Genomic DNA, 13,244 nt, shown 5'->3' with positions numbered 1-13,244 from the left:
CAACCACGTTGTATAACTTTGGCTCAAAAACTTTGGATACTTTTATTTAAATTTATTTGTTAGTTACATCCTGATAATGTCCAAACTTTTCAACCAATAATCTTAATCTACAGAAGGGGTAATTTTGTATATTATCATTGGGAAGTAAATAGATTTATCGCCCATTGTCTTATCCCTTTAGATCCCTGCCTGTTTCAACTCCTCCTCTTCTTTTTCTTTCTCATGAATGACTAAATATAGGATACAAGGGATGATGCACAAGAAGAAAAAAATATTTCTACAATATGCTTTTAATTGCTACTTTGTATTTTGCAATTGTATGCTGTAATAGTGATCAACAGTGTAATTTTATGTTTCAGTATACTGAGATGTGTATGGTTAAGATATTTTTGTGTTAAATCACCTAATGTTTGATGATATGCTGAACTTATTTTGAATAGGGGCAAATTTCTGTATACATAGACGTCCAAGGGGGATGGGGTAATGGGGCTATTACCCCCCCCCCAAAAAAAATTTTACCTTGGGGTAAATTTTGGGGGGGGGTAAACAAATTTTACCTCTGCCAACAGATTTCAGGGGGGGTAATTATCCCCCCCCCCCAAGCAAATTTTACACCCGGGGTAAAAATTTTGGGGGGGGTAAAAAAAAATTTGCGGCGCGCTTCGCGCGCCATTTTACCCCCCCCCAAAACCGAATTAACCCCCATTAAAAAAATTTTACCCCCCCTAAAATAAAAAGCTTGGACGCCCCTGTCTGTATATTTTGGTTCTTTGGTTCCCTGCATGGTTATGTGTCAGCAATCAACAAATAATATTTTGATAATTCAGGACATTTCAGGCTTTTTAAAATTATATGATTTTAAAATTATATACATTTTAAAGCATTTACTCAAACCTCCTTTAAAATTTTGTATAAAAATTTGTGAAACATTTTTTCTTCATTAAATAAATATTAGGGTTCTTTGAGGAGGAAAGGATTCAAGGTTTTATGCCTTTATTATCTCACCGGATAAACAAAAATTGTCCGAAATGACCGAACTCTGATTAGAATATCTTTGGTTTATAAATTATTGAATTTTTGTTCAACTCCGCCTTACAATCTGTTGTACTATGATTATAAGGAAACAAGAACGAGAAAATTTATGAAAAATATAAAAATAACCAGATTTAACATTTAAAAAGATATGCCTAGTAGTAGGATTATTTAAGCAGCAAAGAGGAAGCACTTTGCTGTCTTCTAAGCAGCTGGCTGGCGGCTGCCTATCCACCCCCCTCCCCCCTCAAAAAAATTAAATGTTTCTGATGATATATTGCGTAAACCTATATTTATTTATGTTTGGGTTTACTTTTTCAATTTTAGTTTTACTTTTATAAATAAAAAGTAAAAAAAAAAATATGTGAGAGTCGTAGGGGGGGGGGGGTCATTTTTTCTAAGGGTGATTTATCTTTGTTTGGTGGTTGTAACCTCCCCACAAATAGCTATAACCCTTCCCAGGACATATTAGAAGCTACATTGTAAAGGAGAATCATATTGGTTCAGTGGTTACGGTATCCTTTGGCACACACACGTACACACATGCTGTTACTTTTAAATGAAAATAAAAAAAAATATCAAATGTACTAAAAATATGAGTTCAATTTTGAAATGTCTAAATTATCTAGGTTGGTAGATTACGAGTAATGAGGCAAAAACATTTTCAATTTGTCTTCAATTTATAAACTTACTTTCTTTTTACTAGGACACGGGGACAAATATTATAATAAACAAACATGGTGCCTCACAGTGTGTCCGCTAAGATCTCGTAAACAGCTTTAATTATCAGGGAAGTTTATTGCATGACGGAAGGCCTTTTTTTCTTGTGATTGTTTCAGGCTATTTTTTTGTCTATACATAGCCCCTTGATGCTAGGAGCGCAGCTACATGTTCTTATGTGAAGAATATCGAAAACAATATTTACCTAGAGGCTTCATATAATTCTAAAGGTTTTTTAAAAATTTTGGTAGGGGGACAAAGTATCTCAAAAATCTGGCATGTGACGTCATAAAAATGTGGGAGATAAGAGGAGAAGTGTGAAAGAAAACCCTAAAAAAGAGATGGATAATCTCTCATTTTTATGAAGTCACATGGGTAAGTTTTTGACACTTTGTCCTCCTACAATTTTTGTGTAGGGTAAATAATGACTCCAAAACATTTTTAACTCCAATCCCCGATGTTTTAATAATATGTTTAGTAGCGTAACTATTCTATAACTAAGGTATATTCAGCTTGAAACAAAGAAAAAAAATTACTAAAAAGAAAACTTTTGTATCCCTAGGCCTTTTTTAATCGCCATATACAAGATATTGTTGTCAAATGGTTTAATAAATATTTTTTCAGAGTAATTGCAACTTCCCTACTTTTCACCCCCTGGCTATTGCTAGGTTTTTTACAACCCTTCCATACTTTAAAACGGTCCGTTCTCAAAAACATTTTTTTCCAATCTTGATATAAAAAATCCTATTCATATCTAGCAAATTGTGTTCTATAAAACGTTACTTTCATCATCCGTATGTCTTGTACTAGGATTGAAACGCTGGTTTTCATAGATTTTTTAAATTATTGTTACTTTTCGAAATTCAAATAAAAAATCCTCCAGCCCAACAAAAAACAAGTAGCATCCTAAAAGTACGTTTTTGTCATAAATTTATTTAAAAACAGTCTAAAAGCATAAAGGTAATGATATCAACTAGTTTTTTCTTATTTGTATGATAGTTACAAAAGCCGCACACCCCCTTTTTAATACCATTCATTTGTTACACTTTTTACTGGTAAAATTAATTTTATTAAACAGAAATGTAAACACACACTTTCTCTTAGCAATGTTATCTAGCTTGCAAAGCTACTCTACAAATGTAATTGTCCGTTTCCATGTCATTACATTTAGCAGATTTCCTCAGCTTCTATTCCTCTGAGACAAATATTTTGGTGAAACTTGCCTTGACTTTTTGTACAATTTTTTCTGTTTGTGTAAAATGCTGTATAGGCAAACTTTGTCAATGTCTTTCTGTCCATAATTTTTATTTTGCTTCTGTTTTGATTTTTAAAAATTAGAGTTTATAATGTATTTTCTGTGCTTTTGTTTATGTCATCCTTGTTAATTAGTTTTACAAGACTGGAGAGTACAATGGCAGAATGAAACTTTCCCTATGTTTCTCCACAAGCTACTAAATGCAAAGTTTCAGGCACATCACTGATAATTTTAGCAGCTTGATCCGTTCCAAATATCTCAGCCTGCAACTACGATATTAGAATTAGGATTGGGTTATAAAATTCTACCTTTCTTTAGCGCCATTTTGACTACCTCCCGCACCCCCCCCCCTAAAAAAAGATTTTGAGATTTTTAAGTCTTCTTTAAAAAAAGCTTGACGTCATGATAAATAATATTTCAATTCTTGAATATTAAAATGAAAGTAATCAAACTGTTTAATATTTATCTTAGTTTCTATGGATTTATCTTAGTTTCTATGGATGTTGCCATCCTTGTTTTTATGACAATCGCTGAGCAAAATTTTTAGGTTTTCTTATTTTTATTTCACCACATTATTACCATTTGTATTTCTGTCTAGTTATTTCTAGAAATCTCCTGTTTTTATGTTCCATAATTGTTTTTCTCGTATTCATCCCAGGTTCTACGAAATACCACAAAATTTCACCCTTTTTACCGGAAAAGTGGTAAAGCTGGTCAAGCTGGTAAAATTTACCAGTTTCGTGGTAAATTTTACCAGCAAAAATTTTAGCCAAAAAATTAGTAAAATTTTACCATTTTTTTTGTAAAATTTGACGAAACAAAAAACCCCGTTTTTTGTGTTTTAAATTAAAAACAGCTCTTCATAATCAGTTGTAGTACTTTAAAATAATGACTTCTATACAATGAAGCCTAAATTTAAAATTTTTTTTTTTTTTTTAATTTTACCACATTTGGAAGTTTTACCAAAAATGTGGTCAATTTTACAACTCTATTTTTCAGGTTAAGTCCGAATTTTCGGACTTAGACAAAAAAATGCAATTTGGTCAATTTTTACCAAAAAGTTGGTAAAATTTGACAAGGTATTTTTTTAGGCTAAGTCCAGATTTTTGGACTCTGACAAAAAAAATGAACTTGGTAAAATTTGACCAACTTTTTGGTAAAAATTGACAAGGTAAATTTTTAGGCTAAGTCCAGATTTTTGGACTTTGACAAAAAAAAAAACTTGGTAAAATTTGACCAACTTTTTGGTAAAAATTGACAAGGTAAATTTTTAGGCTAAGTCCAGATTTTTGGACTTTGACAAAAAAAAACACTTGGTAAAATTTGACCAACTTTTTGGTAAAAATTGACAAGGTAAATTTTTAGGCTAAGTCCAGATTTTTGGACTTTGACAAAAAAAAAACTTGGTAAAATTTGACCAACTTTTTGGTAAAAATTTTTACTTTTTATTGAATTTTTTCGCATAAAAGAAGCTAACTTTTTTTTAAAACCTTGAAAATTATTTCATCATTTCTTTTAAAACATCCTCCCACATCGTCAAAAATATATCAAATTTAATATTTACTTATTAGAGCTAGCTTCATACGAATTAAAATTAAAAGAAAAAAAATCCAGGTGTGTGTGTACGCAGATGTGCCGTGTGCATTTGAATTTATCGATTTTTCATCTTTAATATAAATATAAGCTTTCGTATATTCCCCTGAATGTTTCTAAAAGAAAGACAGAGATTTCGAATTATAGAGTAATTTCGCTACAAAACTTATATTTTTAAGTTTTGAAATTTATGGCACCTCTGTGCGCGCATGCGCACTATTGATAAGCTTATGATTATTTGAATATAGAGTGCCAAAAATAATTATTAGTTGTGATTCAATTTAATCAAATATTTTGAATCAAGAAGTAAATTACTACTCAATTTTCTCTAAATATTTAAATTTGTAGAATTTACAATTTGTTTGGAAGATTTTTTTTAAGCAAGATGTTTAAAAATGTGGCAAAATTGTGGAACAACAATATTTCATGATTTCTATATTTATGTTGTCTTTGCCAACCGGAAATACCACCGAGATGGGTTTTTAAAAGATGAATGCCACATTTTTTCGGCGTTTTTTAGACATTGATTGATTGAACGTTGACGATAGAATTTCAAACAGAGTATATAACATAAAAATACTGAATTTTAAATTATTTTTTTAGCAATTTTTCTAATGTCTAACACAGCTCTAAAAAGATGCATTAATTAATATGCAGCAAAAATGGATTGAAGATAATCTTTTTTTTTCTATGAAGGCCGTACCATCAAAAGCGAAATAATTAAATAAATCATTGTATACTCTTTTAGATTTCGCGAATGTCGCGCTTGTTATTCATAGTGTAAAAAATGTCGAAAAAACGCGGCATTATCTTTTAAGAACCTGGCCGGAAATAGATTCATATATATATGGTTAACAACTATATATATTTAAATATTTTTTTTAATATTGAATGCACTATATTTTTTTTATATTCTATCGAATATATTTTATATGTCATTACAAAACTATATTACATTCAATATTAACATTAAAAAAAAATAACATCAATTTAAACTTTCGTAACCCTGTAATTGGTTATTGGCTTCAGGAGTTCAGTTCTATATAAACCACGGTCCACGCTTGAGCTAGCATCACCAGCATGGCTCTGCCTAGGCTTATAATTAGAAAGGCCAGGGTATTATTATTGGTTGAAAAGTTTGTACATTATTATTACAGGTATTGTGTCTTTAAAGGGACTGTGAACGTAAATTTTTCTCATCTTAATATCAAATCTTAACATTATCTCATTCATAATATCTCACAGATAGAGCAAAACGCGCTTTTGTTTGCTTAAAAAACGGCTTTTTCCGACAATTTTTATAAGGTACAGGGAAAGGAAGAAATTTTCCGTATTATATAAAATGTCCATTAAATTGATTTTTTCTCCCATTATAGCTAAAATTAAACTTTTTCACATAGTTCTAGATTTTTCCTAACAGTTAAGCTGACTTTTAACATAATCCTTGCTTTAAACCAATGTATAGTTACTTAGAAATTGATAAAATAAGCAATATTTTTTATTGAAAACCAAATACAATAACAAAGCCAGAAACAGGTTTTTTATTATTATCCAATTAACTTTAGATGGCCCATCTTAATTACAAATTTGTAAATAATAAAGACGCAATATTTTTTTATAAACAGTCTGATAAAAGTGTAAACTAATTCTCCAAAATGGGTTATTTATTGTCCAACACAATAAAAAAGGATATTATTATTTTAAATAACCTATGAGATTCAACCCTTTGTAGACAGTGAGGTATTTTTTTTGTCAATAATACGAATTTAAAATATGTCTTTATTACCTAACTACTACGTTATAAAAAAACTAATTGGCAATTTTATAGCATAAAATAAATCCTTAACAGTAAGTAAATTGATTCAACTATATATGACAAGTTAAATATCCCTACAAACATTATAAGAATCAAAAACGTTCAGATTTTCCCTGTTTTTTCCTTTTTCCCTCTCAAAATACCATAAAATCAAGGCATTATTCCTGGATATTTTTGTTAATAGGACGTTTTTGGTTGATCAGTGTAGTGAAATGTGCTTAGTAAATGTTAAGATTTGATAATCAGATGAGAAATTTTTACGTTCACACTCCCTTTAATGGCTTTTACATGTCTTATTTTATAAAGTAGGAAGGCTTTTTTTTGTCTGAAGCTTAAGATCTCGGAATTTCACCTTGCATAGAGCATTCGTAAAATGTACTGGGGTGCCCTTTCTTTACTGTTTAGTTTTAATAAGAATTAAAAAAAAACAATATTAGGGTTACTTTTCCTAGGAGTGAGAATATATATATATATAGTTATAAACATTCCCTGATCTTATGAGAAGCTAATTGAATAGGAGAACCATACAGATCGATCCAGCGGTTTGTAAGCTCAGCATTGTTAATTTTTAAAACATGCATTTTTAAACTCTCTTTACAAACTAGAATGGAAGAAAATAAAACCAAACAAATCAAATACATATAAGACCGATCTTTATTTATCCATCTTTCTTTATTACTTTAAATATATAATATTTATTTCCATATTTTTATTCTGTTCTTTACTTAGGAATGATAACTTTTTAACCTAACCAAAATATTCAGGGTCTGCTGTATTCCGGGCTGTTCCTGTACCACCTGGCGTCGTATGAGAGCGGCGGCGAGGCGCTGGTGTCCTGCGGCATGTTGGAGTCACTCCTTAAGGTCATACAGTTGGCCAGCATTGAATTGGAACACATTACTTTTGTTACTAGGTATGTTTTTCATGGTTTGATATACATGTATTACACTGAAAGCTAGGTAAAAAAAACAAGGTTGACATCATCCATAATGTATATCATAGAAATAAAGAAAAATACGCACAATTTATAAAAATAAGTTTCTTTGTCTTTTAAAGCATGACCGACGGACGTAGTAAATTATATACTGGTTTCTCGCCGTCTGTCTTGAAAAGGATCGCATGTTAAAGATTGCATCACAGACGTATAAAGCGGACAAACAAAGCGTATTATAATAAAGTAGATTCTTTATAATAAGAAATATATTCAAAAGTTTAGAAAAATTTGTTTTTCATTCTTTTTCCAGCGTGGCTTCGAAACAAATTAAAATCGATTAGAAACGGTTCTCAGCCATAATGATAAAACATGTATACTGACCATTTTCCAAATAAAAATCATAATACAAGTACCAGTTTTGGTAGCCTAAGCCTTAAGCCTCTCAGGGCTAACAAAACTGGCTTTAATTATATGATTTTTATTTGAATATCCACAGAAAGCTATCTATAATACGATGGAATAAAAAATATTATTTAGGGCTGTAAGAGTGATAGATCAGAAACTATTCATATGACGTAGCGGCCATAGCCGCTCAGGAGGAGCTGGCGGCGGCTCAGGATGCGGATGCTGTTGATCCCATTGGTGGTCCTAGTGGCTCAGGTTCTAGCTCTAGGCTAGCTTCTCATCTTATTCAACAGGTATGCATTGTTTATTTATACAGGGATCTTAAGGGATAAGACAATGGACGATAAGTTTTTTAAGTTGCAAGCCAACGAATGAGAGATGTGTTGATTAAACCTTCAAGACCAGTAAAACTTACAGTCCAGTGTAACTTCCTTTCCTGGCATTTATAGAAGTTGAATAAGAAATGATAAAATATTATAAAGATATGCGAAAATGTAAAAAAGAGATAGGATATATGAAGAAATATTGATTTTAATCTTATATTGTATAACACAAACTTTGCTTAAATAAAAATAAAATCCTATAACGTAGCCCTATACTATTGAAAATAGTTAAATATAACAAAACATATTATTAATATCAATCTATCTGATTATTTAGGACGTACCCAAGCCTGGTTTGACCTGCCTACCCCAGCGGGCTGCCTTGCTAAAATCTATGCTCAACTTCTTAAAGAAGGCTATTCAGGAATGGGTTATTAAATGATTTAAGACGAAGTAAAATATTGTTTAAGTTTAAAACAAGGATGACAACATCCATAAAAGCGAAGCACTGAAACGGTAGGACAAACGGACATTAACACTTGTATAGTATCTGAACTGAAAAATCGGAACATAAATGTATAAATGTCGAATCAAAATTGTAGGTAAATTTGTTGAAAAACTGCTTAAAATAGGATAATGTTTATGGACATACTTACATTTTGGGACTTGATTATAGAGTTGCTTCGCTTATAATATTGTTCTTTGTTGTCCCAGGAATCAATATACCAAAAATCAGATCAAACGGATAATTAAAACACTTAAAAATTTGTTGTTAAAAAAGTAGAAAAATCAACATGTTTAAAATGGACGTACGGACATTCTGGTAATGATTATAGAGTTGCTACGCTTTCTAAATCGTACCCAACTACTACAGGAATCATCATGCAAAGTTTGAAATCGATAGGACAATTCTAACTTGCCTAAATTAACGAATAAAAGCTATCTATCTCGGACGGACGTACGGACGGACGGACGGACGGACGGACGGACGGACGGACGGACGTACGGACGGACGGACCGACCCTAATTATAGAAAAGCTTCGCTTTTAAAAAGATTGTACTAAAATAATTTACGTTTCTGTAGACACAACGGGAAACATGGTTCTTATGGGATAGGACAAAAGACGAAGTATTGAAATTAAATCAAGATTTACCTAATAAAAATTAGGTACTCAAAGTTTTTGAGTTGACGAATAAGTAAACTTGTTTCTGAAACTTTGGATACCATTATGATATTTACACCATTTTACCCTCCCTGCCTGGGATTTAGGTCTAAATTTATCTAATATTAGTACTTGTTTGGGACAGGGATCTAAAGGGACAAGACAATGGCGGATAAATTGATGTACATCAGCAATGATGATACACAAAATTACCCCTTCTGTGGAGTATAATTAGTTGTTGAAAGCTTTAGACACTTAACTTGATTAATCAACCATTCAAAATTCAATAAAAGTCCCTAGAGTTGTTAAAGCAACGAAGAAGAAAATAAATTGGGGACTAGTGTAATAAACAGTCCACTTCCTTCCTTCATTTAATCCTCCATAACTTAGGACCCCGCGTTCCACGACTCCATACGCCACGTGAAGCATATAATCAGTAATGCTGAGTACTATGGCCCCAGCCTGTTCTTGTTAGCCACGGATGTTGTTACTGCTTATGTTTTCCAGGTAAGCTTTCCCTTTATTTTTTCTCGTTCTGCGTTTTCAAAGATGTTTAGTTAGATAAGTTTGCTGATTTTTTTGCCACGTGTCAAGATGCCTGTAGGAAATGAATGAGGGGGGAGAGGGGGAGTCGAACCTACACACTTTTATTTTTGCTTTCAAAAGAAAAAATTTAGGTGTGAGAGTAAGGGGGGGGGGGAAGTTCTGACACATTTGCGTAAACAGCGAGTATAGGCTTTATCTTTGGGACGGACGGACGGACAGACATCGTTCTACTTTGTATTATAGATTAGATATTTAGTAGGGAGGGATGGGACATTGGGCTGTAAATTACACTAGCCCCCAAAGTTTTCAAATAACATTTTCTTATTCTTTGGCCTAACAACCTTGGGTACTTTTATTGATTTTTTATTGGTTGGTTCATTAAGTTGAGTGTCCTAACATTTCAATCACTTATTGTAATCTACAGAAGGGGTAACGATGTGTATCATCATTAGAGATGAACATCAATTTATCAGCCATTGTCTTATCCCTTTATATCCCTGTAATTATCTAATTAACTAATGAGCAATTTTATTCCAGGTTGAATATCAGTGATACGAGGGAATGGGGCCGGTGCCCAGCAAATCCAGGAGGTTGCGCAACAGTTTTCGGCCAGAGCAGTAGAATCAAGAACACTTGTGTGTTTGGCGGCGCACCCAAGGGTCCTCAGCTGCGAGACATTGAGAATGGCTGCTGATTATTAGAATTATTATTTTATGTTCAAGTTAAATAAATATAAAAATACAACAAAAAATTTTATAATTTTTTATATTTTTAAAAGCGAAGCTTCTCTATAATTAGGGTCAGTCGTTTTTTACCACTTTCTCACGATTTTTACCACCCGATTTTACCACAATTTTTGGTCAATTTTTACCCGATTTCTGGTAAAATTTTACCAATTTAGGACAAAAATATTACCAGGTGTTGAACAGTTTTACCACTTTTTCGGTAAAATCTTACAGAAATTTGCGGTAAGATTTTACCAAAAAAGTGGTAAAATTGGTCAAAATCTGGTATAAATTTGCGTCCTAAAATGGTAATATTTTACCGGAAATCTGGTAAAATTTTACCGATAATTGTGGTAAAAAAAGCTGGTAAAAACCGTGAGAAAATACCACAAAAAGTGTTTTTACCGTAAAAGTGGTAAAAACTAGGTTTTTTTATGGTATTAATTAAAACCTGGGATTCGAATCCGGTGGATAGGAACCGGTTCTCATGAATACGAAAAAACTATGTCTAGCATCGTATTATATCCAGTTTTCTACGAATATAGAAATGTACAATCATAAGATTAAAACCAGTTTTTTCAGTCCGTGCCTTCGGCACCACGGGGCTAAAAAAACTAGTTTTAATCTTATAATTGTACATTCTATATCCGCGGAAAGCCGTTTATAATACGATACGAGAAATAACTATTCTCGTATTCATTCGAATCCGGTGGATAGGAACCGGTTCGCATCTATACGAAAAAACTATGTCTAGCATCGTGTTATATCCAGCTTTCTACGAATATAAAAATGTACAATCATAAGATTAAAACCAGTTTTTTCAGTCCGTGCCTTCGGCACCTCGGGGCTAAAAAACTGGTTTTAATCTTATAATTGTACTTTCTATATCCGCGGAAAGCCGTTTATAATACGATGCGAGAAATAACTATCCTCAATACTTTAAAATTGTAAGCAGCTACGCCCCCTTGATACCTCTAGAGGAACTTTTATATGGGCGATTTAACTAAGGGGGGTTGAGGTAAACTTCCTTAAAAAAGATAAATTTAAAAATAAGTTTAATAAAATGGACCTATTGGTCTTATGTTTACACTTAGAGAAAAAAAGCCTCCAAGCCCCCCCTTCAACAAGATGACAACATCTATAAAAGCGAAGCTCTTAAACGGTAAGGCACCAGCGAACATTAGCACTTGTAAAGTGTCATGACTAAATAAGCAGAACATAATTAAATTTCAAAAAAAATCAAAACAAAATTGTCAAAAGTACATTTGTTGCAAACTGCATAAATACAGGATGCTGAGGACGTACTTACATTTATAGGACTTAATTACAGAGATGCTTCGCTTACAACATTGTACCGTGTTGTACTATGAATCAGTAATTCAAAAATCAGATGACAAAGTGTGTTATAAAAAAAGTATATAATCAACATGAACGTACGGACTTTATGGTAACGTGTATAGAGTTGATAATCTTCTTAAAACGCTTTTTAAAATGAACACGTTTTAGCAAAGGGTGTAAAAGGAAATTACCAACCAACCAACCATTTATTTTTATTTTTTGTTATTAATAAAAATTATAATTCAAAATTTAAATTAAATTTGATGATTTGTTGAATACCATTTTGTTAATTGTAAATACAAATATAATAATTTCATACTTATAATTTATTCAACTACAGGGCGTGTAATTTCTGAATATAATTTAATGTATATTGATTTTCTTTATTATAATCAGAGCTATATAATAATGTATACGTATCATTAGATACGCAAGCAATGGAAATATAATTCATATATTTATCAATACACAAATATTAATTGTCTTTATTTCAATGCCATTAATTTGTCATCTTAACAATTAAGTATATAGTTTCTATTTAATATAGTCATATATATTATTTTATCATTACCCGGCATGGGACAATTGGGACAGTGTCTTCCGGTCTTGCACGGCCAGTATTTGAATTGAATGTGGCCTAAAATGCACTGCAATGTTATATAAGTTGGTCCGCAAAGATCTGCAGCCAGTCACCCAGTGACACACAATGAGTCACTCGCCAACACACACACAGATACACACACACACAAACCCGGCCCAACACATGGCAGCTTTGGCCCGGTACAGCATTTTTGATCAGCACCACCCCGAGTATGCCTAGTTAGTTTCTCCGCCCTGTGATTGTTAGAACTCGGCACGGTATGAATCGGAATCATAGACTAGATATTCTGTTCTAAAACACACCCATGTAAAATCTGAAAACTTATTTCTTAAAATATCATAATTTTATTACATTTTCTTCAAAAGAAACGATAGATATATATTATTACTTGATGTTGCACAAGATTTTCATGTAATCTGATAAATTGATGCTTGCTGCTGGCTAAAACATTCACCCCTGTACCTTATCCCCTCCCTTCCTACTGGATGAGCGAACTGACCAATAAATGAGGTCCATAAGTGCAAGCTAAATCGACTACAAATTTTCTTTTGTGAATATATCCACTTATATCATGTATTCATTCAATGCGTTTTTATTTACTTTGTTAAAAGAATTCTTCATTCTGCTTAATCCACTTAACATAAATATAATTTTAATATCTGATTTTCTTTGATTGCCGCCCAGCTAGAAATCATACCATTAAAATCACAAATGAAATTTACGAAAACTTTGCAAAAATCGTGATTTTATAGAATAAATTGCAAAATTAATTTACATATAATCTTAATTTTGT

At 32.0% G+C, this 13,244-nt stretch overlaps 1 protein-coding gene and 1 long non-coding RNA gene across 3 annotated transcripts; both read left to right on the top strand.

Moving 5' to 3' along the window:
• The first annotated feature begins 5,610 nt into the window (after window positions 1-5,610).
• On the top strand, window positions 5,611-8,508 carry LOC145316535 (uncharacterized). 2 transcript variants are annotated; one of them, XR_013878563.1, is made up of 4 exons: window positions 5,611-5,757; window positions 7,181-7,329; window positions 7,888-8,048; window positions 8,416-8,508. It is a non-coding gene; the product is annotated as an uncharacterized LOC145316535 (long non-coding RNA). The 2 variants fall into 2 exon arrangements; XR_013878564.1 differs by lacking the exon at window positions 8,416-8,508 and having other exon boundaries at window positions 7,888-8,102.
• Window positions 8,509-9,676: 1,168 nt separating this feature from the next.
• Window positions 9,677-10,554, top strand: LOC145316534 (uncharacterized). The gene is made up of 2 exons (XM_080157107.1): window positions 9,677-9,748; window positions 10,325-10,554. The coding sequence occupies exons 1-2, from the start codon at window positions 9,723-9,725 to the stop codon at window positions 10,479-10,481; spliced, it is 183 nt and encodes a 60-aa protein (XP_080013233.1). The 5' UTR covers window positions 9,677-9,722; the 3' UTR covers window positions 10,482-10,554.
• The last annotated feature ends 2,690 nt before the right edge of the window (window positions 10,555-13,244 follow it).

This window comes from Acartia tonsa, chromosome 4 (assembly GCF_053477335.1).
Source record: "Acartia tonsa isolate MP-2025a chromosome 4, ASM5347733v1, whole genome shotgun sequence".
Taxonomy (NCBI): domain Eukaryota; kingdom Metazoa; phylum Arthropoda; class Copepoda; order Calanoida; family Acartiidae; genus Acartia; species Acartia tonsa.
Note: the sequence above shows the minus strand (reverse complement) of the source record. Positions and strands in the feature narration are given on the sequence as shown.